The 24,534-nt window shown below is 41.3% G+C and overlaps 1 protein-coding gene across 2 annotated transcripts in view; it reads right to left on the bottom strand.

Annotated features, from left to right (window-relative positions):
* The window catches only part of DTNB (dystrobrevin beta), a 216,309-nt gene that overhangs the window by 145,195 nt on the left and 46,580 nt on the right, over window positions 1-24,534 (bottom strand). Inside the window, exons 8-10 of one of the 2 annotated variants that reach the window (XM_075144761.1) lie at window positions 23,083-23,188; window positions 21,839-21,904; window positions 8,613-8,779 (exon numbers count right to left, since the gene is read on the bottom strand). In XM_075144761.1, coding sequence (XP_075000862.1) covers window positions 8,613-8,779; window positions 21,839-21,904; window positions 23,083-23,188 — 339 coding nt within the window. The remainder of the gene's footprint in view (window positions 1-8,612; window positions 8,780-21,838; window positions 21,905-23,082; window positions 23,189-24,534) is intronic. The other variant, XM_075144762.1, reaches the window with a different exon arrangement.

The following is a 24,534-nucleotide window of genomic DNA, read 5'->3' on the forward strand; positions in this document are numbered from 1 at the left end:
TGGAGTTTTTATTCATCAGCCCTGTGAAGCAGCAGAACGCATGAAGGCCACGGAGAGCAAGCCATCTAACCACCTTCAGATACCAGGTGAAATGGGCAACTGATCTTCCCAATATATTATCTTTGGCTTTTGCAGATAGAAAATCTTGGCCCTATCAAAGTACCACTGCAAAAATCTTGTGATGGGTGTAAGATTCCTATCTCCTCTCACCAAGAAGGGCTTCAGCAGGAAGGTTGTCAAGTTAATTAACTGCTTCAGGTGAGTCTCCTATAGGGAGCTCTGTAAAACAGCATGTTCAGAAGCACTTCAGCTTACTAATTCACTAAATAGTAAGTGCTAAAAAGACTCACTGATGGTAAGGTGATGGCTTTCTTTTTTCTTTTTTTTTTTTTTTTAATGTGTTGAAAAATCAATGGTAGATTGCAATCAATGGATGATCCTTGCAAACAGTGTTGAAGTGCACTCTCACTATGAAAGGTTCTACAGGTGATCATCAGCCTTTAACTATTTTGAAATCCTATGAAAAACACAACCGTTCTTTATATTACTTCTTACTAAGTCCACAGTAAAATTTCAATTATGCACACAAATGTGATGATACCAAAAGTAAAATTCTAGTTTTCCTAAATCAATTCTTCTACATGTTGAAAATTTCCACATTTATTTCTCTCTCAATTTGTTCTCCGCTTCTTCTCCTTTTAGAGTATTTCCTACTTTAGTCTTTACCCTGTTCATCTTTTGGTTTCTGCACAGACCATCTATTCTCAGCGTGCCTTTTCTGTGACCTCCTCTTTGCAGTATTTTTAGGCTATTTTAAAGGTTTTTCTTCCATTGTGGTAACAAACACTATATCCTATTGTGCTACCCCACCATTTATTTTGTCAAACAAATGCAGTGCTGTCTAGAATGCTGTATAACTGAGCCACTACTGCAGCTTCACTTTCCGAAAATTATAGGGGAAAGATAATTTCCATTGATCCCAACTTTTTGATAATGGTTCTCAGTGCAGCTGACAGTGAAAAGGGCACAGCATGCTGAACGAGCACGCTACTTCACAGGCAAGTATACCTCTTATGGGTATCTCGTTTCCCTGAGAAACAGCTATTTTTTCTTTCAATTAGCTGAGTTCTACTGTAGAAATGTCTAATAAAAACCACCTCTCTCTCATCATTGTCGCTAATCTTGACCTCCTGCCTGCTTAATATCGTCTGTAAGCACCTCTGCATTCTGCAAAGATGGCATACTCCCCCTCAAAAAAGCAGAAAACACAAGCAGAAAGCCCCGGAGTAGCATAATCCTCTCATTCACCACCACCACTGCAATCCCCTTCCCCACCAGCGACATCACCACCGCGAACCTGCCCAGGCAGCACCATCCACTTGCCCACCACTCGCACTGCTGTATTTTTACCATCTTCCTCCCCCCCAGCTGTTCATCTTGTTTCTTCTTGACTTAATCTATATTTGTAAATAGCTGGGGGCAAACTATGTTTTGTGAAGTATCTGTAACTTCTGTCACAACAGGACCTCAGTCAGTTTGGAACTTGCATGTACTACTGCAAAATCCCCACTATTAATAAATCTCAACTCCAAGTAAGCAGTTAAAACTAATAAAGGATTTCAGGCTTTGAAAAATGTTTCACACATCCTAGAGTCCAATTTATGGTCTTATTTATCTTCAGATTTAGATGGGAAAACAGTCTGGTGTGCCTTTATTTTCAAAGGCTTTCAACCACTTAACATTTCCTCCTGCTACAGAAGCGTAGCTGTAGAAACCAGCCAACAACGCGCTGCTCCGCCTCCAGCTTCATCCACGCGCTCTCCCGGGAACGGCTGGCAGGCGATCCGCTTTGCTTTGCTTCCTAAGCGGGCACGGTACATGACTCAGCGGGATTTGCACCGCTGTGGCCATTATATCAGTCTGATGGTAAGCGTGGTTGATGATCCAAAAAAAGTCAGGCACGTAAATGAAATACGCACTCTTTATCTGGACACAACATTTCGGCAACCTTCCTGGACCCAGGTATTCATGTTTTTGGTTTTCCTCCAAACCGTTAAGTCATATAGCAATTTTCTTTCCCCTTTTACTGATCATCTAATCGCCACGGCATTCGTGAAAGGTTTCTTCTCCGCATTATTCCAAAAGGTTCATGAGCTGCAGGTATCAGTTTGGCTCTAGCAATATGCCAGTAGTGCTTCGCAGTTTTGAGCGCATCAGCAAGGAACAACTGCAGCGCTTTCTCTTGCACAACGAATCCTTTTAAATTTTGTAGCCTTTCTGAGATTCTTTCTTCAGCAAACTCTTTCAGCCTTTTACATATCCAGACCTTACCTTTTTCCCAAGTCTATCAATAAATATTCAAAAGAAACAGTTTCTGCTTCTTTTTCATCATGCACAGAATAATTAAACTTGTGAGAAACATTTGCCACCAGTTACTGTAAGTGTTTAAGGAATAAATGAGGCTTCTACGTAGTTACAATTCAGTATGCGGTTACTAGACATCCCAGTGGATCCCCTTCCTTTTGAGCTGGTTATTTGAGATTCACATTTTGACACACCTATGAAGTTCAGAGTCAGAGGCGGACTACTGAATTATGGACGAGTCCAGATATTCCAGAACTGCTTCCATAACACCACTTCCACCACTGCTTTCTAGATGATATATCTTAATAAATTTTTCAGCTGAACAAGAAACTGAGGTCTGAACAGATCAGGTGAATATTACAGAAGTTGTCTTTCTGCAGGCGCAGCGCTGGCTGGTAGGCACGCTTTCTGCAGCTACGGCAGTGGGAAGCTGCAAAACCGCATTCCTCAGCGGTGCTATCTAAGTTCATAAGTAGCAGCAGTCAAACACAGTTTTCATGATCCAAAACAGCGTCTACCTACCAGCAAAAGCACATCTGGCTTCTCCAGTTCCAGAGAAAGCGCAAAAAAAGTAAAATAAATACTTCTGAGAGGCTGGAATGTTTGTTCTCTTTTGTAACACAAAAAGTTGAAGGAGACCCTGCTCTGCACTGTACACTCTTGGGGTGATCCAGCATTCCACTTGTATAGCCACAAGGTAAGGTTAAAATACCTTTCCTATTAACCACTGACTCACTCTCCCTGTGGCACTCATCCTCAGTTAGAATCAAATGCAAACCAAACACTCGGGGTTTGGTTATTTCGGTAACCGTATCATTGATACATCAGTCAAGGACTGTCCTGGAATCTACATTTTTATTTAATAAACAATCATGTTTCTATCCGACTTAGTTATAAATAAAGCACGAACAAAATATAACTTATGCAGTGATGCCTGCAAAAGTGTGCAACTAGTCTATAAATAAAAGTCATTTTAAGTACTAGGAACAACGATTCAGCTGATTTTCCCCAGAGGCCCAGAAGGCAGATGTCAGCACGTAGCTGCGCTGTGCGGGCTCTGCCTCCGCGCGACCAGCCAGACGCGCACCCTGCTCGCAGCTGCCTCTGGCCGCGGGGCTTCGGCGCGCTGTCCTGGGAGATTAGGAAAAACTACGAAGGGACCTCCCACAAAAACATGGCAAGTGCCGAGTGTGTACGTTCTTAACCAAGTTTAGACAAAACTGAGTTGCGCCTGCATCCCAACAAGCATTACCCTTGGAGTTGCCTAGATCTACACAAACAAACATGGCTGAGCTCTGTGCATCGCATGCAAACGGACTGACCACTCTCTGCTGGGAAAACCAGTACGTTATTGACAGACACCGCTGAAAAACTGTGTTATATGTGCAAAAGACGTGAGAAGTTGTCAGTAAAATGCAACTGTGACGTTCCATATGTTTGAAAACCCATTGCATCTGCGTTGTCTGTTGCCAGATCCTTTTCATTTCAGAATGTTTATAGATCCTGTCTCTGTCCGCTTGCCTTCCTATCAAAGGCTACATCTGTTAAAAAAAAAATACTTCCACCACAGAATTAAAAAGCTGGAAACTACAAACTACATTACCAGAAGTTGTCTTTCTACCTTTTTCTAATTGCCTATTTATAAATCACATCCACCTCTACCAAAAGGGTCTAGTAAACAATCATTACGATGGGCTTAGAAATCTGCAGGCAATAAAAACTGAATTGAAACTTGGTTGGCAAGAACACTTGTTTGAAAACTGAGGTTTTCAAGTTATCCGTTTTTCTCTCTCTCTCCTCCCCCCCCCCCGCAGTATCTGCCTCACTTTGCTGATACGACTTGTAATATCACAACTGTAACCTACGCAGGATGCAAACACGAATTAAGGCAGCGCATCCACGCTGCTTCTATACTGAAAATGGGTAAGCAAGCACAAAAATTTTCCACGTCAGGGCACAGAGAACCTTCCCTCTTCTCCCAGGAGAGGAATTGCGCTAAGCAGCCCAGTGCATTAAGTAGAGAGAAGCCAATAGGTAAGCGAAGCGAGAGTAAGGCAGGTTCGGAAGTGGGACTGCGAGAGGGAAGCTGAAGCAGAGGAGCCTGCCTGCAGCTCCCCGCGGGGGGTTCGCCGCCGCCCCGATGTCCGGGCTGTGCGCGGGGGCAGCGTGCCCTCTGCTGGAAGGTGCGGCGAGGTAAAAGGAGGGGTTTTCACCTCATTTGAAAAGAGGAGCCCGTGTGATGGCGAAAGCCGGCACAGACAGCAACGTGACAGGGATGCAGAGCACACCGTTTAATACCGTGTTCCCTTTCAGCTTGTTTCTGGGGGACTGAACAAAAACACGTTCAGAAATTTTTAATAACTTTTAAGGTCATCTAAATGGGAAATTAAATGAACCAGAAATATAGGAGATGTAATTTTGAGAGCAAAATCTTATTAACAGCTACTTACAGTATTGCTAGACTTTAACTCGGTAGATGAAAGGGTCTGTCTTTTGGTTTAGATTCGATTAGTACCCAGTATAATGACTTCCCAACGGAAGCCACAGATATTATCACTATAGAAACAACTAAGCGTTTGTTTGGTTTGTTCATACATACTCCAAAGCCACCGTGTTAAGGGTGGTTATAAATAACAAACATTCCATTATTTATAGCAGGAAGAGCGTTCTAACTCAACTGCAGTTGATAATAAGCCATCGAAACGTGTACCTTAGGGTACAAGCCTTGAGGGTAACTTGGCTGTTTTAACATTTTGCCTGGAATTTATGGATGACAAAGACTGCTTAAATTTAGCAGGCTAAACAAAAAAATAAACAAACAGAATGAACAATGACTAATCTACATGCTTTCAAAATGAACAATTTGACTTTCAGTTCTGCTGCACATACATAACTAAATGAATCACTGTTTAAGGCTATTTAATAAAACCAAAATTGAAATAGCCCAGAAGGAAAATTTTGGAAACTGTTTGAAGTTCCGCCCCCCCAAACAGGCCCCAACAAGCAGCGTGTTCATGCAGCAAAACCTCTCTTTCAAAAAAGGTTTCTGCCTGAAATTACATATACGTACATATGTGTAATCACTATAGTAATATACGTATTTTTTAATATATAATTTTTTTAAAAAAATCACTATACTATGTGATTTATAGTATCAAAAATTATCAAAGGCACTTCAGAATTTCAGGAAAAAGAACCTTATGAGAATACTTATTATTAATGCTTATTCTGAGTCTTGGGACTCCAAAGCTCTGAAAATACACCATCCAAGACTGAACTAGATCTGGCTGGCTTGAAAACCCAGGAAAACGAAATTTCTTTTTTTATTGTATCAGAGTACCAGCTAATCTCTGCAGATCTGGTCAGCAGGAGTCTTTGGGTCTTCACTCAAGAAATTATTGTTGAGTCAATACAGAAGTAGGTCATGCTGTTTCAGCTGAGGCTGCACCAGTGCTCAGTAGAACGAAAGAGTTAGGATGCGCATTTTGCAGTCACGTCTTCCTTTCTAGGCACCAATGTAGTGTTTTCACAACAGTCTGACATTGTTGATGCACGTTCAGTTCATAAGCAACCGTCTTCCCCAAACTGTCTTCTGCAGAACTGCTCCCTTCATGAAACTTGGAGGCTGCTTAGTCCCACCCGAGAACTTTGCAATTTTCTGTACTGAACTGCATCTTTTGTGAAAACCTAAGTGATCCAGAATAGACACCTTCAAATTCATTCCCTTTGCTGGGTATTCTTCATCTTTTTATCATGTTCAGCTTTGCCCCTTTACCAGCAGTACTATCACCCAGCTGGTGAAGGCAGAAGTGTCCTACTGCAGACTGACGTGAAAAAGACACTTCAGATTCCCTGACTTCACCAATTGATGGATTCCATTGTCTGTCATTTAACTAGCAATACAGTCCAAATCCAAAACTAAGATATATTTTTTTAAATTAAGAAAGACTAATTTTCAATTTTTGTAAAATTAACACCCAAGACTTGCAAAAGTTAAAAAAAGATTAAAAGAAAAAAATATGTAAGAGACCTCTCTCTTAAAAGATCCCTCTTCCGTGCTCAGTTTATAGGAGACAACCCAGTCTGTAGTAGTATTTTATATACCCCTGAATTTTTCAGTCCATTTAAAACACTTTGTTGCTTAAAAAACCCAGCAGATGGTTAAAACGGCTCAGAAAAAAGTTTCTAGAGCTAGAGCCAGAAATATTACTTTATACTACAGGAACATAAATGCTCCTTATGATTGCCTTATTGTATACTGAAATCCTCAAATTTCTCCATTTTTGCCCTGGATTTCCATCTTTTATCTTTGCTTCACCTTTAGATAACCTTTAGCCTCTTAATTTCATTTTTCTTTAATTTGGATTCTGATTATGCTGAACAAGAAATGTAAATATTTCCTTCACTCTTCATGCCTTTTATTCTTGTGGCTCATGTCCAGGCATAACTCCGTAGTTGTACTAGACAATCCCCCTACAAACATAGCAGATTTACATAAGCACACCTTTTAAAAGCGTTCCTTCCGTTTCATTGGAATTTCTTACTAGTGTGAGTTACATTTTGTTTCTGTACAAGACAGCCAAATTTGCTGCAGCTAAAATTCCTTCTACAGACTTCTGGACCAATTGTTTTTATATATCAATGTTTTCATGAGATAAGATATTAAAATCTAGTCTCCTTCAAAGTTCCCAACTGTCATTATTTTCTTTCATACATTCCTTCCTTTTGTTCTGTAAAAACTCTGTTTCCCAGTATCTTCTGCTGTTCCCAGTAATCTTCTACTTCCAGTTCTGTGCTTTGTTCAGTGTTGCTTCTGTATGTGCAATTCCCTCTTCTCCTTCTACATGAAGAGTACGGAAGGAAACAGTCCCAGCGCCAGCACCCGGTCCTGAAGGCAGATAACCTGAATTCTTGATCTCCAAGGCACGGTGGCTGCACCCAGGCTGTCTAGTAGCATGGTTCCTCGCCTGCGCCACTCCCAAACTGACCTTAGGAGCTGCTTGGGAGCGTGCTGTTTGGCCACGCTAAAGCAGGGACTGTTCTGACAGTCCTGCAGTTCAGGTCATGCAACAGCCTGCACTGTTTCATTCACCAGAAACAGCCTGAATACCCTCCTTTGCCATTTACCTAACTTTCCACTCCTCCGATTCACATTATATCTTAAAATCAACTTACTCGGTATGGCCTAGTAAGAATTAAATGCCTCAGAAGTTGATACTGAAACAAGATGGATGATAGATTCACAGATCCTAGTGCCAGGATGGGGCACAATCCGTCTAACCCGACTCTCTGCAAACACAGGTCAGAGACTTCAGAAGGAAATATCTACATTAGAGTTAGAGCTACTACTTAGATACGTCTTTGTATTAAAAAATCCAGACTGGATTTATACACTTCAGGAGATGATAATGTACTACTGAACTGGTAGTTCAGATTAAACATTCCAGAAGTTTATTACCCACATAATTTAAAAAAAGGACAATATTTAAGACCAAATTTTCCTATCTTCACCTTCCAACTACTGAATAGTATAAAGCCCCAATTTTCTAAATTAAACGGTAATACTATAATGACTCTTCATCATGAAGGTAATTACTAATTATAATCCAATCATTATTTGAGCTTCTTTTTGAATAAGCAAAAGGTTGGGCTTGATCTTTTGCCATAAAATAGGTTTTTATATCTAAAATTGTCTATTGTTTCTTGAGATGTGATTATCATATAGCCATCTAACTGAATGTTATTTCTCATATAATTTCTTTAAGGCTTTTTAGTTAAGAGTTTTCAACGCATATATTTAAAATTGTCGGGACAACGACAATACAAAGAAATACTATTTTTAAAGATGCCACTTGGATAAAGTTCCTTTCTAAGCACAGCATTCATGCTAACTGGTTTACCTTTCTGGGGAGGAAAGGTATTGCAACCCTTAAGTCTTTTTAAGCTAGAAGAGAAGAAAATATAAGAAGAGTAGGACTGATGTGAAGAGAAGAAGAAAACACATGTTAAGGTCTTGAGAAGGACGGTGCTGTCTTGTGTGCTTTAAACAGTACTAAATGCAATGACAACCATCAATAAATTAACAACATTACTTGTAATAAAAACAGTAGAGTTTACCTATTTATACGCTTTTGCTATTTGAAAACCTTTAAAAGTTCTACTGTGCAGTTCTACTGTAAAAACGTTAACTTTCAGATTAAATTAGTACAGAGGTGGTTGTTTCAGCATGACAAACAAAGGTGAGTTACCCAAGAGGAATGCTCCTTCATCTGATGCTGGTTGCTATGAGGACCATTTGCATGGCCACGCCAAAAACAGTTTTGACAGAGCTGGTAGTTGTGGCACTGCTGGCATCGGTACCGGAAACCCATCATGCTCTCACACCGGCAATACGAACATTCCACGGGATGGAAGACTTGGCGGAGATGAGGAAGGAGGGGGGGAAAAAAGAAAAAAAGAAAAGTAATAAGCAAACTTTAGGAAAACCTCAACCATCAAATTTCATTGGAGCTTCCAACCCCCCCACCAGGTTCTTAACGACTAAACCAACTTGTTATTCTGGGCAGGTCATGGATTTTGAGTGCAGAGCATGTAATTTCGGTAAGATTAACCGTGAATTTAAGTTGATATAACATAGCAGTTCAATATTCCTTCTTCAGATTTCTCCCTCCTCGGATACATTCAGACCCAGAAGTCTCCAGGGAAGTCCAACAACACTGAGAATACATACGAGTGGACAGGGAAAGCAGAAAGGCTATATTCACAAAGGTTAATTTCTGCCTAAAGAGCTCACTTTGCCCTAGAGTCAGCTGAGAGAGCTTTTCACAGAAGAGGCAAATTCAGACCACCCCAACGGGCTTCTGCTCTGAATCACCTCTCACGTAGGAGCTTCCCTTGCTCTTCCCCAACTGCCAGCTGCCTTTTGTACCTCTACAGCTTAAACAGAAGAAACCCCAATGTACCTCTAAATCTTAACATCTCGAGAACTGGAAAATTAAATTAGGTATGACATGCAGAGGCACCATCAGAAGCAGGCTAAAAAAAACTAAATAAATGCTTCTTCCCTGTTCTTCTACCCATGAACAAACAATCACAGACTTGCTCCATTTAAGAGAGAAATCTTCAGAATAAACAGAAGACGAATGTGAGAATGAGGTAAAGGAGATACCTTACTATGTCAAATGCATCTTAAAAGGTGAGGCACAGGAAATAGAATGGGAGGATGAAGGTGAAGGTGAATTACAGGAGCAAATGGTTTAGCATTGCTGTGGCTCTACAGCATAAGTAATTACAGACAGGTATAAATAACTGTGCTATGGAGAAGACCACAGGAAAGACTCACTGGCTAGTCAGCTGGAATTCTTAGATATGTCTATTATTAACTACTGAAAGATGTAAGAGAAATAATTAGAAAGAGTCTGAAGTTTTGTTGTATGATAAAAATTATGACTTAGCTATTCTAACTGAGACTTGGTGCAATACTGCCCAGGGAAATAAAGTTAATGTAGAGAGATACCGCCTCTACGGGAAGGTTTGGCCAGTTCAACAGCGCAGAAGTGCCTGCTACCTCAAGAGTGGATGCATATGCCAAAACTGTTGAAAACACAGGGGTAACAATTACAGCAATTAACCTGATCAGAAGTGCCATGGATAATTAAGCCAAGATGATCAAGTGGACGACGCTTTACCGCAGCACGTAGCAACGCTGTATAAAGCAAAGGACTTGATTGTTGTAGGCGATTTCAATATACAAATGCCCACTGGGAATGGACTGTAGAGGAACTGACTTTATTTTTTAATAGAAAAGGTAGAGAAAGCAATGAAAAGGAGGACTTCAGGATTTGTATCAAACAGTAGAAAAGAACTGGTTAAAAAAGATGACAACAAGTGACCTTAAGTTAACATGCCAACAGAGTAATTTTGTGAATTCTAGGAAGTGCAGGAGAGAAAACATGACTTCAATGCAGCAGATTTCAGTAAACTCATGAGAATTAGTAGGTAAGCTACATGAAGAAAAATGAGTTAGGAGAACTGTCAGTTCCTTAAAAAAGTTACGTTAAAGAAACAAGCATAAACTATCTCAGTGCAGAGAAAAGAGCAGACTGTAGTAAAAGACTAATGTAGCTAAAATTTAAGAGCTCCTCAATAACCTAAAATTTGAAAGGAAGTCTACAGAAGTGAAAACTGGGCCAAATTATTAATGAGGGTTAAAATATTCAGAGACAAATTTAGAAAAACAGAATGAGAGAAAACTAGCAGGGGATTTAAAAGGGACATTAGAAGAATTGTAATTATGATCCTTAAAAGGGTGTGAAATTATACATATGTAACTACTGACTTCTCATCTTATTTTAACTTGTAGAATACATACTGGAACAAATAATAAAGCAAAGTACTGTAAGCACCTGAAGAACAACAGAGAAATGAGCCATGGACAACATTTGCCAATTCAACCTAATGTCTTTCCATGACAGAGTAATTGACCTTGAAAATAGGAAACAGGCATCAAATGCCATCAACTTTCCATTTTACTTCAGTAATTCTTACAAAATTGGTCTCCCAGGATATTCTCATGACAGGGAGAAATACACAATAGATGAAAGGACTGTAATTTGGATGTGAATCTCATTGGAAAAAGACCAGAGAGCAGTTAATTGTCAAAACGGAAAGATCTAACGAGCAAAGGGCTTTATTCCAGGTCACACACTGGTCAATATTTTTCATAAACATATTGAATGATCATCAAAAATGTCCGATTTGGGGCATCACATTTCAAGGAAGATGTGGGTTAATTATATGTACAGGAGAAAGCAATAGAATTGTCTGAACAACATCTAGTAGACATCTTAGCTCGGAGTAGACTGTGAGAAGGTATCATCAAACATGCAAGAGGTACTTACAAAAATAGCAATACATTCTCCAGAGCCAGTGGCCAAAAAACAGGTACTTAAGGGTTTAAACTGCAATAAGAAAAAACTCATGCTAGAAAATTATGAAAAAAACTTTCTTGGCCTAAGAATATTTAAACAGATCTCACCCCAGCTTCAAGTCCAAGGAGGTGTTGAAACTTTTGATAGAGGATTTTAAGAAGCGACGAGACAAATCTTTCAAGAATGTTTACATACATTCAAGTTTGCCTTTGGAAAGAGAGGTGGATGAAGTCACAGCTTCCCAAAGCTTTTTTTTTTTTGCACAACCCACCCCCTGCCCTCTCCTGCAATATCCTTTCTGCTTGTGGCAGGGTTGCTGTCTCCTGCTAAGCTACAGCATTAGGTCACTACCTTAATGAAAGCCAATATACTGGTATCAGCTGATCGCAGCACGGTCTGTCTACCTCTGCGTACCATTTGATCTTGTCTCTTCTTCCCCACCTTTTCAAAAACGTCTCTTATCTTCTCTGACTCTATGCATTTAGAAGAGATTACTATTGATGAAAAGAGGACAAAAGTACTAGAGTCCTGAACCAAAGAATCAAAAACTTGAAATTGATATGCTTGATTTAGGAAAGCAATAACAACATTCGGATAAAATAAAACATGAGGCAAAATAATAATGGCGACAGCACTCAATGTACTGCAAAAAGCATGCTCTAAAAATGATTGGTAAAGAGAAGATTGGAACAATTGGAATAGTATCAGACATGATTAGATCATGGGCAAGGTATCTGGCCATCAAGATAGAAACTGAAGAGGTGTACTTTTTGGTTTGTTTGTGGTTTTTTTTGTGTTTTTTTTTTCTTTTTCTGAAAGTAACAAAGTTTAGCTATGGATGGGAAACAAATAAATGAAGTGGAAGGGCGTGCTTCCTCTTAGTACCAACCTGCTGTCTTCCCCCTTCTGGCTTACTGGCAGGTGGTATGTCATGATCAAATGTAGATATTACTCATTTCCCATTTTTTTGTTCCTTTGTGAATGCCATAAAATATGGTGTTGCAAACTTTATTTCTCTTCTCTCCTGTTCAGACCGCTTTCCATGCTCCCATCTGCATAAATCCAGCTGGATTGAAGTTGGCATGAAGCAGTCAATTGAAAACATTTTTCACATCATTGACATGCCCAACTCCAAGTCACACGTGAACCACCATGACCCCTCCTGCCTATGGACTGTAAGAATTCACCTCATGTCCCGGTCCATTTTTCCTCTCTCCTTCCTACTCTTCCTTTCCTGCCCCTGAAATACTAATCAAAATGCTTCATTTTCTCTGCCTCAGTGATCTGAACATTTTTTGTTGTTGACACCTTCTCTTTTGAAGGTGTCCTGTTACCCAAAGCTCCCTGCCACATATGGGAGTGGGCGTTTTAAGCTTCTTTCCACCTTTCACTGCATCCAAGTCTTCAGTCATTCCCTTTATCTGCCAGTACTCCAGACTCAAACTTCCTACTGGGTCTTCCTTGAGAGAGACAACCTGCTCCTTCCGCCGTCACTCCTGCCAGCAGACCAGTTCCTACGAAAGGTGGAGGAAGGGCAGGCGAGGGGAGCAGCTAGAGAGACTGGACCATGAACCCAGTTCTCATGTCTGGCTTTGCCTCCTTCTTCTGACTCCCAATCATGTATCTGTATTCAGCAAGTTTTTTTCAACTGATACAGTCAGTGACTGCCACTGTATTTCAGTTCCCAAGTGTTCTGCCCCTGTGGGACAGGTCCTTCTACTTCCCAGCCCATCTGACCCACCCCAGCATCACTAACTCTGCTCAGGCTCCTGCGTTGCAGAGGATCCTCAGAAGAAATCTCGTCACAAAACTAACCTCACCATCAAAGCTTGTAAATTCTTCCAAATGAAAACTGGAAGAATGTGGTATATCCTTTCTCCTCTTCCTCTTCTTCCCTCCTCTATCACACAGATGCTTCTCATTTGCTTTCTTCTACAAACCCCTAATTTATTCAAAGGTCTTATGCCATCCTGTGATTTACGGCAGACTCCTCATAGCCATTCTTTCCTTATTATTATTTTCTTTGGTCTGTTCCCCTTGCTCTCCAACATCAAAATATACACATGATTTAGGTTTTCAGATTGCAAAGACAAAAAAAATTGACCCTATTTTGTTCCCTAACTCCAAGTTCCTTTTATCTCTAAGCTTACTGAAGGCACGCTTACTGTCTTGCTCGGGAAGGCAAGCAGGATGAACCCCCCATAATCCAAGAGGAAGCAGTTAACGACCTGCTACGCCACCTGGACGTTCACAAGTCTATGGGGCCGGATGGGATCCACCCGAGGGTACTGAGGGAGCTGGCGGAGGAGCTTGCCGAGCCGCTCTCCATCATTTACCAGCAGTCCTGGTTAACTGGGGAGGTCCCGGATGACTGCAGGCTTGCCCATGTGACACCCTACAAGAAGGGCCGGAAGGAGGATCCGGGGAACCACAGGCCGGTCAGCCTGACCTCGGTGCCGGGGAAGATCATGGAGCGGTTGGTTTTGAGGGCCCTCACGAGCCTTGTGCGGGACAACCAGGGGATCAGGCCCAGCCAGCACGGGTTCATGGAAGGCAGGTCCTGCTTGACCACCCTGATCTCCTTCTATGACGAGGTGACCCGCTAGTGGATGAGGGAAAGGCTGTGGATGTGGTCTACCTGGACTTCAGTAAGGCCTTTGACACTGTCTCCCACAGCATTCTCCTAGAGAAGCTGGCGGCTCATGGCTCAGACAGGTCCACTCTTCGCTGGGTAAAAAACTGGCTGGACGGCCGGGCCCAGAGAGTTGTGGTGAAGGGAGTTAAATCCAGTTGGCGGCCGGTCACGAGCGGTGTTCCCCAGGGCTCAGTTTTGGGGCCGGTCCTGTTCAATATCTTTATCAACGATCTGGACGAGGGGATCGAGTGCTCCCTCAGTCCGTTTGCAGATGACACCAGGTTGGGCGGGAGTGTTGATCTGCTGGAGGGTAGGAAGGCTCTGCAGAGGGACCTGGACAGGCTGGATCGATGGGCCGAGGCCAATGTATGAGGTTCAACAAGGCCAAGTGCCGGGTCCTGCACTTCGGCCACAACAACCCCAGGCAACGCTACAGGCTTGGGGAAGAGTGGCTGGAAAGGACCAGAGGAAAAGGACCTGGGGGTACTGGTTGACAGCCGGCTGAACATGAGCCGGCAGTGTGCTCAGGTGGCCAAGAAGGCCAACGGCATCCTGGCCTGTATCAGAAATAGTGTGGCCAGCAGGAGCAGGGAGGTGACCGTGCCCCTGTACTCGGCACTGGTGAGGCCGCACCTCGAATCCTGTGTTCAGTTTTGGGCCCCTCACTACAAGGACATGGAGGTGCTGGAGCGTGTCCAGAGGAGGGCAACGAAGCTGGTGAAGGGCCTGGAGCACAAGTCTGATGGGGAGCGGCTGAGGGAACTGGGGTTGTTTAGCCTGGAGAAGAGGAGGCTGAGGGGAGACCTCATCGCTCTACAACTCCCTGAAAGGAGGTTGTAGCGAGGTGGGTGTTGGTCTCTTCTCCCAAGTAACAGCGATAGGAAGAGAGGAAATGGCCTCAAGTTGCGCCAGGGGAGGTTTAGATTGGACATTAGGAGAAATTTCTTTACTGAAAGAGTGGTCAGGCCTTGGAACAGACTGCCCAGGGAAGTGGTGGAGTCACCATCCCTGGTGGTATTTAAAAGACGGGTAGATGAGGCCCTTAGGGATGTGGTGTAGTGGGCATGGTGGTGTTGGGTTGATGGTTGGACTCGATGATCTTAGAGGTCTTTTCCAACCTTAAGGATTCTATGATTCTATGAGCTATAAACAAGACATACTGCTACAAGATTTTGTTTTGTCCCAGTGGACCCAGGCCAGCAGTATTGATGCATACATTCATCACTTCTGAATTCTATTACTCCAATGTAAAATACAAATGATACTGTTAGCTACGAGATGAAAATGCAATCATCTGCTTAATTGAGCAACACATACCACAAAAAGCCAAATACTCCAAATACTGCACGCCTTATAAAGCTGTATGTAATTTTACCACAGAAATCATGTCTAGTATATAACGTACATGCCAAGCTCCAGGTTTCAACTCTGACTTTCCGATTTTTCCATGGAAACTATTCAAATGAGCGGAAAGAGAACTCTTCCAGGAGATTAACGTCCTTAGCTAAAATCAATCAATAGAGGCCTGCTTAGGTGGCAGTTTAGAGCAGGAATCTATACCTTCCTATTGACTAAAGCAGGAACCTGACCTCCTTGGTCTAAATTAACAGTTGTGGATACACCCAAGTACTCTCTGGTCCTGCATTCTGCTGCCAAATCTCTAAACAAAACCTAAGCTCTAGGACTAAACACATCCTGCTCCACTCATTGCAGTGCAACATTGCTGTACAACCTGTGATCCACGGACCACATGGATCTAATGGACTACTTCCACGGCATCAGCAGGTTATGATGAACAGGAGCAATCTGGCATGTGCTATACAGCAGCCTACGTAGAAGAACCTTTTAAAATAATCTACATTCCACTGGAAAGCTTAGGGACCAGCAAAACAGAAAAGACTGAACCGCATTGCAGAATTTTTATCTGGAAAAGAAATGATGGGCTTAAAAACTCACAGAATACTACCAGTGAGGCGCACTCCAAGGTGCCAAGTCAGATGATGGCTCTTAACCAGGGCACAGAAAAACACAAGCGTATCACAAGACCCAGCCTAAGTTGTCTACTCCGCTGAGTAGTAGCTTAACATATTCCTGTACTCTGTAAAAATGCTACACAGAATTATTGACTTGTGCTACCCAAGTTATCACAGACAGGAATTAAAATACCAGGGCAGCATGGACTGAAATACCTTTGCAGAGGCTTCTTCTCGAAACGTGCGTCCAGGTGTTTGTTCTCACTCGTAAGTACAAGTGACACTGTGCCGCTCGGAGGGGCATCAGTCTTCCTAATTACAACGATGTCTACAGCAGTTTGTAGCTTCCTTTTCCTTTCTTTAAAACAATCATCTGGAGAACCTAAATAGTTTACAACTGGTCTTTAAGGACGAGAGTTCACGATCAGAAGAGTTCCTTAATGACAACTTACAACTCGGGCAGTGCAAGAAATCACCTATTGCTGGTACAGAAGATTTTAATGCTACATTTTTCTTATTAAGCCTTTTTTTTTTTACCTACTGACAACCCAAGGACAATGCAGACCCCCATGAAAATATCTAGATCCTCTAAAGCAAAAACTGAAAAAATTTTGGCTCCTGAGTATTCATAAAAACATTGTGCCAAAATCACAACAAGGAAAAAAGAGACGCTAGTGTCTCGATGGATGTCGGCGATACATTCAGAGCAGCAAAGGACAGACTGCATCGAAAGCACGAGTTTCTGTCACTGGAACTCCTTTACCACCATCAGGATCATTCTGAAATAATTCTGAGTACGTCTGTAAACTTATATTACATTTCTTAATGGAAGCTAGAATTCACAGAAACCTGGGGAAGCACAGAAAGAAAGAAAAATGGGAAAATAAGGCAATTCTGCTTCTGGAAAGGAAGTTTCCCCTGTGCTTCAGGAAAAGCAGAGAAATGGCAACACAACCCACCCAGACACTGAGACACTGCTCAGCCGCTGAGCTGCCCACCTGGAAGCGAGGGGGGAGGAAAGGCGAAGGGGGCAGAGATCAGACGCAGAGCACGAGGGGTGTCGGAGCTCTGCGACAGTCGCACGTGAGCTCGGCCAGCCTCCGCTCGCCTTCCCACCAAGGGCGTCCTGTTGTTACAGGGAAGTGTAAAGATGGTCCACGTACTTCAACATGCCTGGCATATCTTCCTAGGAAATCACCTTCCCCCGTTCAAGAAACGTGAAAAAGCCAAAAACCAAAAATGGCATCACCACCGCAGTTCTGTGCATTTTTTAGCTTTCTTTTTTCCTTTTTTCCCCTTTTTCAAAGGAAAGTCGAAAATGAATTCCACTGCGAGGCTCTATCTTTCCCTGTGAAAAGTAAAAGTTTTACCCTAGCTAAGGCTGCTTAACAGCTGATAAACACAAATTTTTTCATTTTAGGCACGGCACAAACTCTCAATCCCATTCAGAAATTATTGAAATTACTTTGATCTTCTGGGAAAGTTAAAGATTTATTTGTCACAAAGGCGGCCAAAGCTTGAGTTATAATACCTGACTGAAGAAAGATCTGATAGGGTTAAAAAAAATGTTATGGAACATTTTTTAATTGGGAACTCCTAAACAGGAACTGCATTCTCCCTACCACACACATTTGTTTTATTAAAATTGTTGTATTTCAGGTCAGATACAATCCTTACCCTAGAGAGTCTACAAGCTAGCAAAATATTTCTACAAATGTTAATATAAGCTTAAGATAAAAGCCATGGCAAGTTTAAAAGCTAGATATTCTTTTCTATATTTTCCTTTTGTTACAAATGGGAGAGGAAAAAAAAACATAGCCTGAAGACTTCTTCCACTTGCATTTACCAAGGATCCTATTTCCACAAAAGCATAACTAAACAGATTAGAAAGCCTGCACAAAAGCATACTGTTATTACGCTGCATATTAGCATGCAAACTGAGATGATGGCTCTCAAAAATAACATGCTGGCCTATTTGTTTAGATCAATACTGGCAATCCATGGAGTTTATTTGATGCCTTGAGAAAGAAGGTATGTTATTTTTTACCTATAAATGTTATTTCTCCAATAAAACAAGCTCAGTTCAGAGCTTAATTGCCTTTTGCTTATATCAGAGTTGAAAAGACAATCAAGGAGATTGCAGGATTATTATTATTTTTTTTAAAGGTGTCAACCGAGGTGTTCAAGTGCCTCTGAAGTAACTCAGCAGTGATTGCCAGAGTAATTAATGAGAATATTTACAAGCTGTGAAGGAGACAAACATCTGGTTGGGAGGAAAGGTCAGGGAACAGAAGCACTACGCTCTGACAAGGTGCAATCCAGAGAAAATTAACTTGCAGTGGAAATCAACAACTGACTCCAGAACAAGACTACTACTAAACGCTACAAGGAACTGTTCAAGATAGTAGTAGCACAGACACAAACTTAAAGGATGGATCTTTATGGACTGAGTCCATTTTATCAGATAAACATTGCTTACAGACTAACGGTGGAAGAGAACTTCAGGGAATGATTTAATGGGATTTTCATTGCAATCATACCTAGAATCACAAAATCACTGACTAGCTGAGGCTGGAAGGGACCTCTGGAGATCTGCTCAAAGCAGGGTCATCCAGAGCCGGCTGCTGAGGTCATTCTCCAGTTGGGTTGTGAATATCTCCAAGGATGGAGACTCCACAACCTGGGCAACCTGATGCAGAGTTTGACCACCCACCCAATAAAAAAAAATATTCTTGTGTTTTAACAGAGTTTCCTGTATTTCCATTTGTGCCCACTGCCTCTTGTCCCGCCACTGGGTACCACTGAGAAGACCATAGCTATATCTTCTCCATTGCTTCCCACCAGTTATTTGCACAGATTGATAAGGTCGCCCTGAGCCTTCTCCTCTCAAGGCTAAGCAGTCCCTCCTCTCTCAGCCTATCCATGTACCACACATGCTGCAGTCCCTTCATCATCTTTGTGGCCCTTTGCTGGACTCACTCCAGTAAGTCCACGTCTCCCTTGTACTGGAGAGCCCGGCACTGGACACAGTATTCCAGATTTGGTCTCACAGTGCTGAACAGAGGGCAATAAACATCTCCCTCGACCTGCTAGCTATGCTCTTCCCAATGCAGCTGAGGACACTGTTAGCCTTTTTTGCTTCAAGAAGCCATTGCTGGCTGATGTTCAACTTGGTGTCCACCAGGACCCCCAGATGCTTTTCTGCCAAGTTGTCTTCTAGCCAGTCAGCCCCCAGTGTGCACTGGCGCATGGGGTTATTCCTTCCCAGGTGCTGGACTTTGCACTTCCCAGTGTTGAACTTCGTGAGGCTCATGAGGAAAGAGACAGGCAAAATTATTTTTAAGACCTCACATTCTCATGAATGTGCACTTGGAGAATCATCTGGTACACATCAGAATACCCAACTTGCAAATCTATTCCGAAGAAACAGTTCAGCACCTCCAGTAAAGCATCTGCAGTAAAAAAAGAAACCTGTGTAACACTAGAGAGTGAAGTTTACCTTGAGCAGGGAGGTCATTTATCATGAGCTGTCCTTTTGTCCAAGTTTTGCCTCTGAACCTGAAGGATCTGCCTTTATAATTTCCACCAGTAAAGGTGGAAAGGTTTTGCAGTTCTCACAAGTTCTAGTATCAGATCACAACATAACAGGGGTTCATCAGCTAGAGAGACCTTCAGTAGCAACCCTAGTAAAGCAAGCTCCAGCGTCTGGGCGGATATCAGAGTTACTCTCCCTATCGTGACTGCTGCTGATTCTAGTTCACACTGGATGCAAGAACCTGTCGCTAAGAAATTGCATACTGCTGAAACATAGGTGCTAGCTGTAGGTTAAAATTTAAAAACTGACTGTACCAAATTCATGAAGGGCCCAAATCAAACATCTGAAACTTAAGCCCTTTTAATAACTGTGGAGCACTATGAAACAACTCCAGTATTTTGTCTGGGAACCTAATGTCTCAGATTTCAGCTCCAAGATCGCCATAGGGAGATGCCAATTCCTACCCTATCCAGTGCTGAAGTTACCACCATGCCAGTCCTGGAACAGAGCAGTCCTACACACAGCACTGAACAACTGGTCAGGATTAGAAGCGGAGGCAATGTCTCAAAGTAGTACATACTTGGGGCAGCAGCTCGTTATCAAGTAGTGGACGAAGACTAGAGAATCTTTGTGGCTAACTCTTTCCTCCAAATCAGAGGATTGGTTTGTAAGGCTGACAAAAATCTAACTGAAGGCATTAGCACAACATACCACCATACCCAAATAAAAAATGATCCTGTTTTAAATCAGCATTGATCTCTGTTCCTTTCATGTTTTTGCCTATGTTGTGGAAAAGTTTTCAATTGAAAGGAGGCAGGTATTCCTGTAACCTCCTACAAGCATTTATTTCAACAAAATTTATGTTTTTTTAATATATGCAGATATTAAAACAAACATAACCCTTACAAAGTAACTTCATATTAATTTAGTCACAGAATCCACAGCAGTAGCCATTGTCAGCACAAGCTTCACATCTTCCATCTTCTGCCTTTTAAACATTGAAAACGGCCATTTAATAGGAGATATTCAATCCAGATCCATAGCGACAATGAACTCTTGCATATGTCTTGAACCAGACTTTAAACTATAAAAGCTTCTGGCTTGCTTTTTCCTTAGCAGGCACATCTGTAATCAGAGCTGTGTCTTCCCTCAACATTTCTTTCCCTACCACATGTCCCGGTAATCCCAAGCTCATTCCTCCTACTGTCTCTATCCTTCAGATTTGCTATTTTTACCTTCCCATAGTCAGGCCCCCAACACCAAGCCTTCCTTAACTTCTTTTACTCTAGGGACATAGTCCAGACTTGATCTCCCCCACCTGCTAAGCCTGCTGTGGCTTGCCACATACCTCTGTGCATCAGCTGCGATGACTTCTCATCAACACTTTTAAGCAGAAAAACTGCTGCCTGACTCTGGAGCAAAAACACCGCTTGCAACAGAATAAAAGTTTCTGAGGAAAAAAATATTGCAGTAACTTAGAGGGCAAGAACACTGGCATGAATTATTGATGGTAATGTAACTCAGCAAGCAGCTTGGGAGGTAGCTGTAGAAGAGGCTGATATGAATTAGAAACATAATTTTAATGCCACAAACATTAAAAGTTATCCTATCATCCTATCCTGAATGCTAAACCTATGTGTAACAAGACTCCTATGTGTAACACAGGATTAAATCTGGAGACGGGTTGGCAGAACAGATGAATGGGGAGAATCTCTGGCTGCTGGGAAGAAAGCATCAGAAAAAGGGGCACTTATGCAACTGCTCCCAATGAAGATGGTTAGATTGGGATCTGCATATTCTAGAGCAGCCTTATCCCACAATGAGGGCAACAGAAGCTGTCAGTTAATATAGGAATGCATGCACTAATCTACAAGATTGTATTATTCTGGGTATCTAGTAACTTCCTCCAGGTACTTTCGAGCAGAAAAAAAGATCAGACTATGGTTATCTCCAGATCTTTCCACCATTTGCTTCTGTCCAAACATGATGTTTAAACATTTTACCCTTGCCTAAGAAGCTCTGCACAATTCTATCCTGACCTGTAATTCATATAAACATTTTTACTGCCTGTTTCCTTACCATATTTATTCCACCCTGAGTGCTTTTCTTGAAGTACAAGTTTACAAGGGTAAGAGGATAGAGAAAGAAGAAGAAAGCAGAAAGTCACTGCTGCCCTTCTATTAGTGTATCTGTTACATAAGAATGGGAAAGACACTGCAGTACTGTAGTTTACCTAATATTTTAACTAGATCAACCTCCCCACCTTTTTTGTAAGTTTTCCCATAAGATTTGTCTCCATGAAATTGCTCCCCTTAAAAATATTTTTAAAATAACTTTTTTTAATGAGAGACACAGTTGTCAGGAAATGTCTGTAAACATATAGAGCAATTGGGAAATTCACCTTCTCTTCTGTTGCGGTAAAGAAGAAAAGGCCCATTGAGCATCGCAACTCCAATCTTGTTCACTGCTGAACAAATGCAGATTAAATTCACAACCAGATATGCTTTGCAGGAGAATTAAGAGAAGACAATGAAACAAATGCCAAAAACCAGCATATCAGAATCACAGCAGTACTTAAACATGTCACAGGCATAAATGTCAAGAAACAGAGAATGGAATATAAATCATGAAAACTTAGCTAGAGACAGACTGCTAAGCTGTGCCTGTAAACAGCTAGGCGAAAACAGAGTCTAGATTTTATCTACCTGTGTCTTAAAAGGAAGAAGTCTATACACCTTGAAATGACTATAAATGCATTAAGCAGAAGAAGTAACGACAAGTAGGGCAGGGGTTTTGAAGGATGGTAACATGATTTTTACTCTGTGGGGAAGGAAACAAAAGATGAAGTTTAGTTCATGGGTGAAGAAAAAAAAAGTTGTTTTTTTTTTTCTAGAATTCACATACAAAACATCATATACATATACTGTGTGCAACTGTACAGTAAATTAAACACACCACCTTTTTGGCCACTAAAAACAACAAATAGTTTCGATACACTTGCACAACCTTCTGCAGGAAACCTTTTTGCTTCCCTGAACTCAGCCAGATGACTCTTTCATCACTCTTTCTCACTGTTAATCTTCAGTTTTCCATCCCTGATCGCTCCTTAAATACTTTCCATAGGCAGTAAACCCAGGAAATTTTAGCTAAGAAAAGGTCTGGAAGTGAGAGGAGCTCAGCATTTACCTCCCATAGTGAGAACTGAAGTGACTCATGTGCTCAAATGCTACCTCAAGACAGACATTTGAATGGGCACCAAAATCTTTGGGAGTTCACACTTGAAAGCGTATGTTAAAGCACAGTTCAAGTGAAGTTTTTTAAAAGTTTCAGAATAAACATGAACATTTAGAGAATATGGTTTTTCTGCTGCTTGTTTTTTCATCTTCCACTACTAGCGATGCTAGAACTCTAATCTTGTTTTACATTGCTGCTGATGATTTCATAAAGAATCGGTCTTCATCCCAGAAGCACACTTTATACTCCAACAAAAGTCTGGGCTTAAATGCTTTGGGACTAAGACCGTTATAGTGGGAACACTGAAGGCATTAAGTGCTTCGTTACGTGAGAAAGGACAGCCTATTTACATACGTTGAACAGAAACCCTGCTCTGACCACATGTTTCGAACAAGAAAATTTTCCATTTACCATTTTCAACATGGGCAAGTCTGTGCATGAGAGGCAGCCACACAAGGCACTGAGGAGGTGGATCAGCCATCAGTGTGTCTAAAAACATGTTTAGCATGATCTTTTTCTGCAAAGAAAAAAGAAATACAACTTAATTATAAGAAAAATTTCAATTTTATATACACCAAAAACTACTTCAGCCTTAAAAACCTCTCTATGACTCAAATTCTGTCTACCAGGAATATTTCATATCCTATGAAGAGATAAAAATCACAACTTCCTTGCTCAGGGAGTTTCAATCTATATTAGGCAAACAGTAGCACCACAAAGAAGGTGTTAGTATAGACACGATATAATCATACAAAAATAAATCATAAACAGATGAACAGAAAATGCCAAGAAATGGAGGACTGGTCAGTCAGGATTGGTTCCCAAGTTGCAGTTAAAGATTCTTATTCTGATGAGGGATACAACAAATGTGAGTGGAGGTTATTCAACAATGTAGAAAACAGTATTTCAAACATACAGACAACACCGAAAAAAGTAAACACACACAAAAAAAGAGTAATTAGAACTAATCTCCATATATGATCCATACAGTAAATGATTTTTTTTTTTTAAATGAAATCATTAGGAGAAGGAAGTCGGGCACGTTAAAAGTAGTATTTTCTAAGGTTTCAAATTCAAGTGAGCAAGAGAAGATTTCTGTTGCAAATACAAACAGATGGAGATAACTGTTAAGAAAAACAGCTAAGAATATTACGGATACAAAGAAAGAATATGTTGGATTTTGCATACAATAAGCTAGATGCTTAAGAACTTCTCGTAGGCAGAAGACCAGCTGGTCAGATGGCAGTTTTTTCTCACCTTAGCATATGGCGGTGTTACTCCAAAAAGCATCCACAATAGGGAGGGTAAGCAGAGCTAGAGGAAAAGCCAGTCTGGTTTTCTAGGAGCCGTGAAATTAATTGTAGCTTTCACTTGCAACTATCACGACAAAAATTAAGGTGTTTTTTGTTTGTTTGTTTGTGGGTTGTTTGGTTTTTTTGTTGTTGTTGTCTTTTGTTTTTTAATTAAAGAGAAGAGTTATATTTAAAGCATCAACAGTTTTGTGATTACTGGCAAATAGAGACATCTAATACCTCTGCAGCTAACTATCCTGGAGACATAATATGGAATTATATTCATCTATCCCTGTTACCATTAAGGTAAATTCTAAGAAATATTTAATCTTACTTCTTCCAACTTTTATAAGGTGTCCTTGTTCCAGTCTCTCTGCTTAGTAAATGAAAAGCTTTTCCTGAATAGTTAACTGCTGCTACAAGAGAGTCCAAGAATTTCCTTCGCCAGGTACGACATCAGACGCACCTGGAAAAGAACGAACACCTGGATCTTGCCTGGCAATCCCAGCCTTCCCTCCGCCTCAAAGCCACGTCATCCTTCGGGCTATTAATAACAACGCACAGTCAACCT

The sequence above is a fragment of the Calonectris borealis genome, chromosome 3 (genome assembly GCF_964195595.1).
Source record: "Calonectris borealis chromosome 3, bCalBor7.hap1.2, whole genome shotgun sequence".
Classification (NCBI taxonomy): Eukaryota; Metazoa; Chordata; class Aves; order Procellariiformes; family Procellariidae; genus Calonectris; species Calonectris borealis.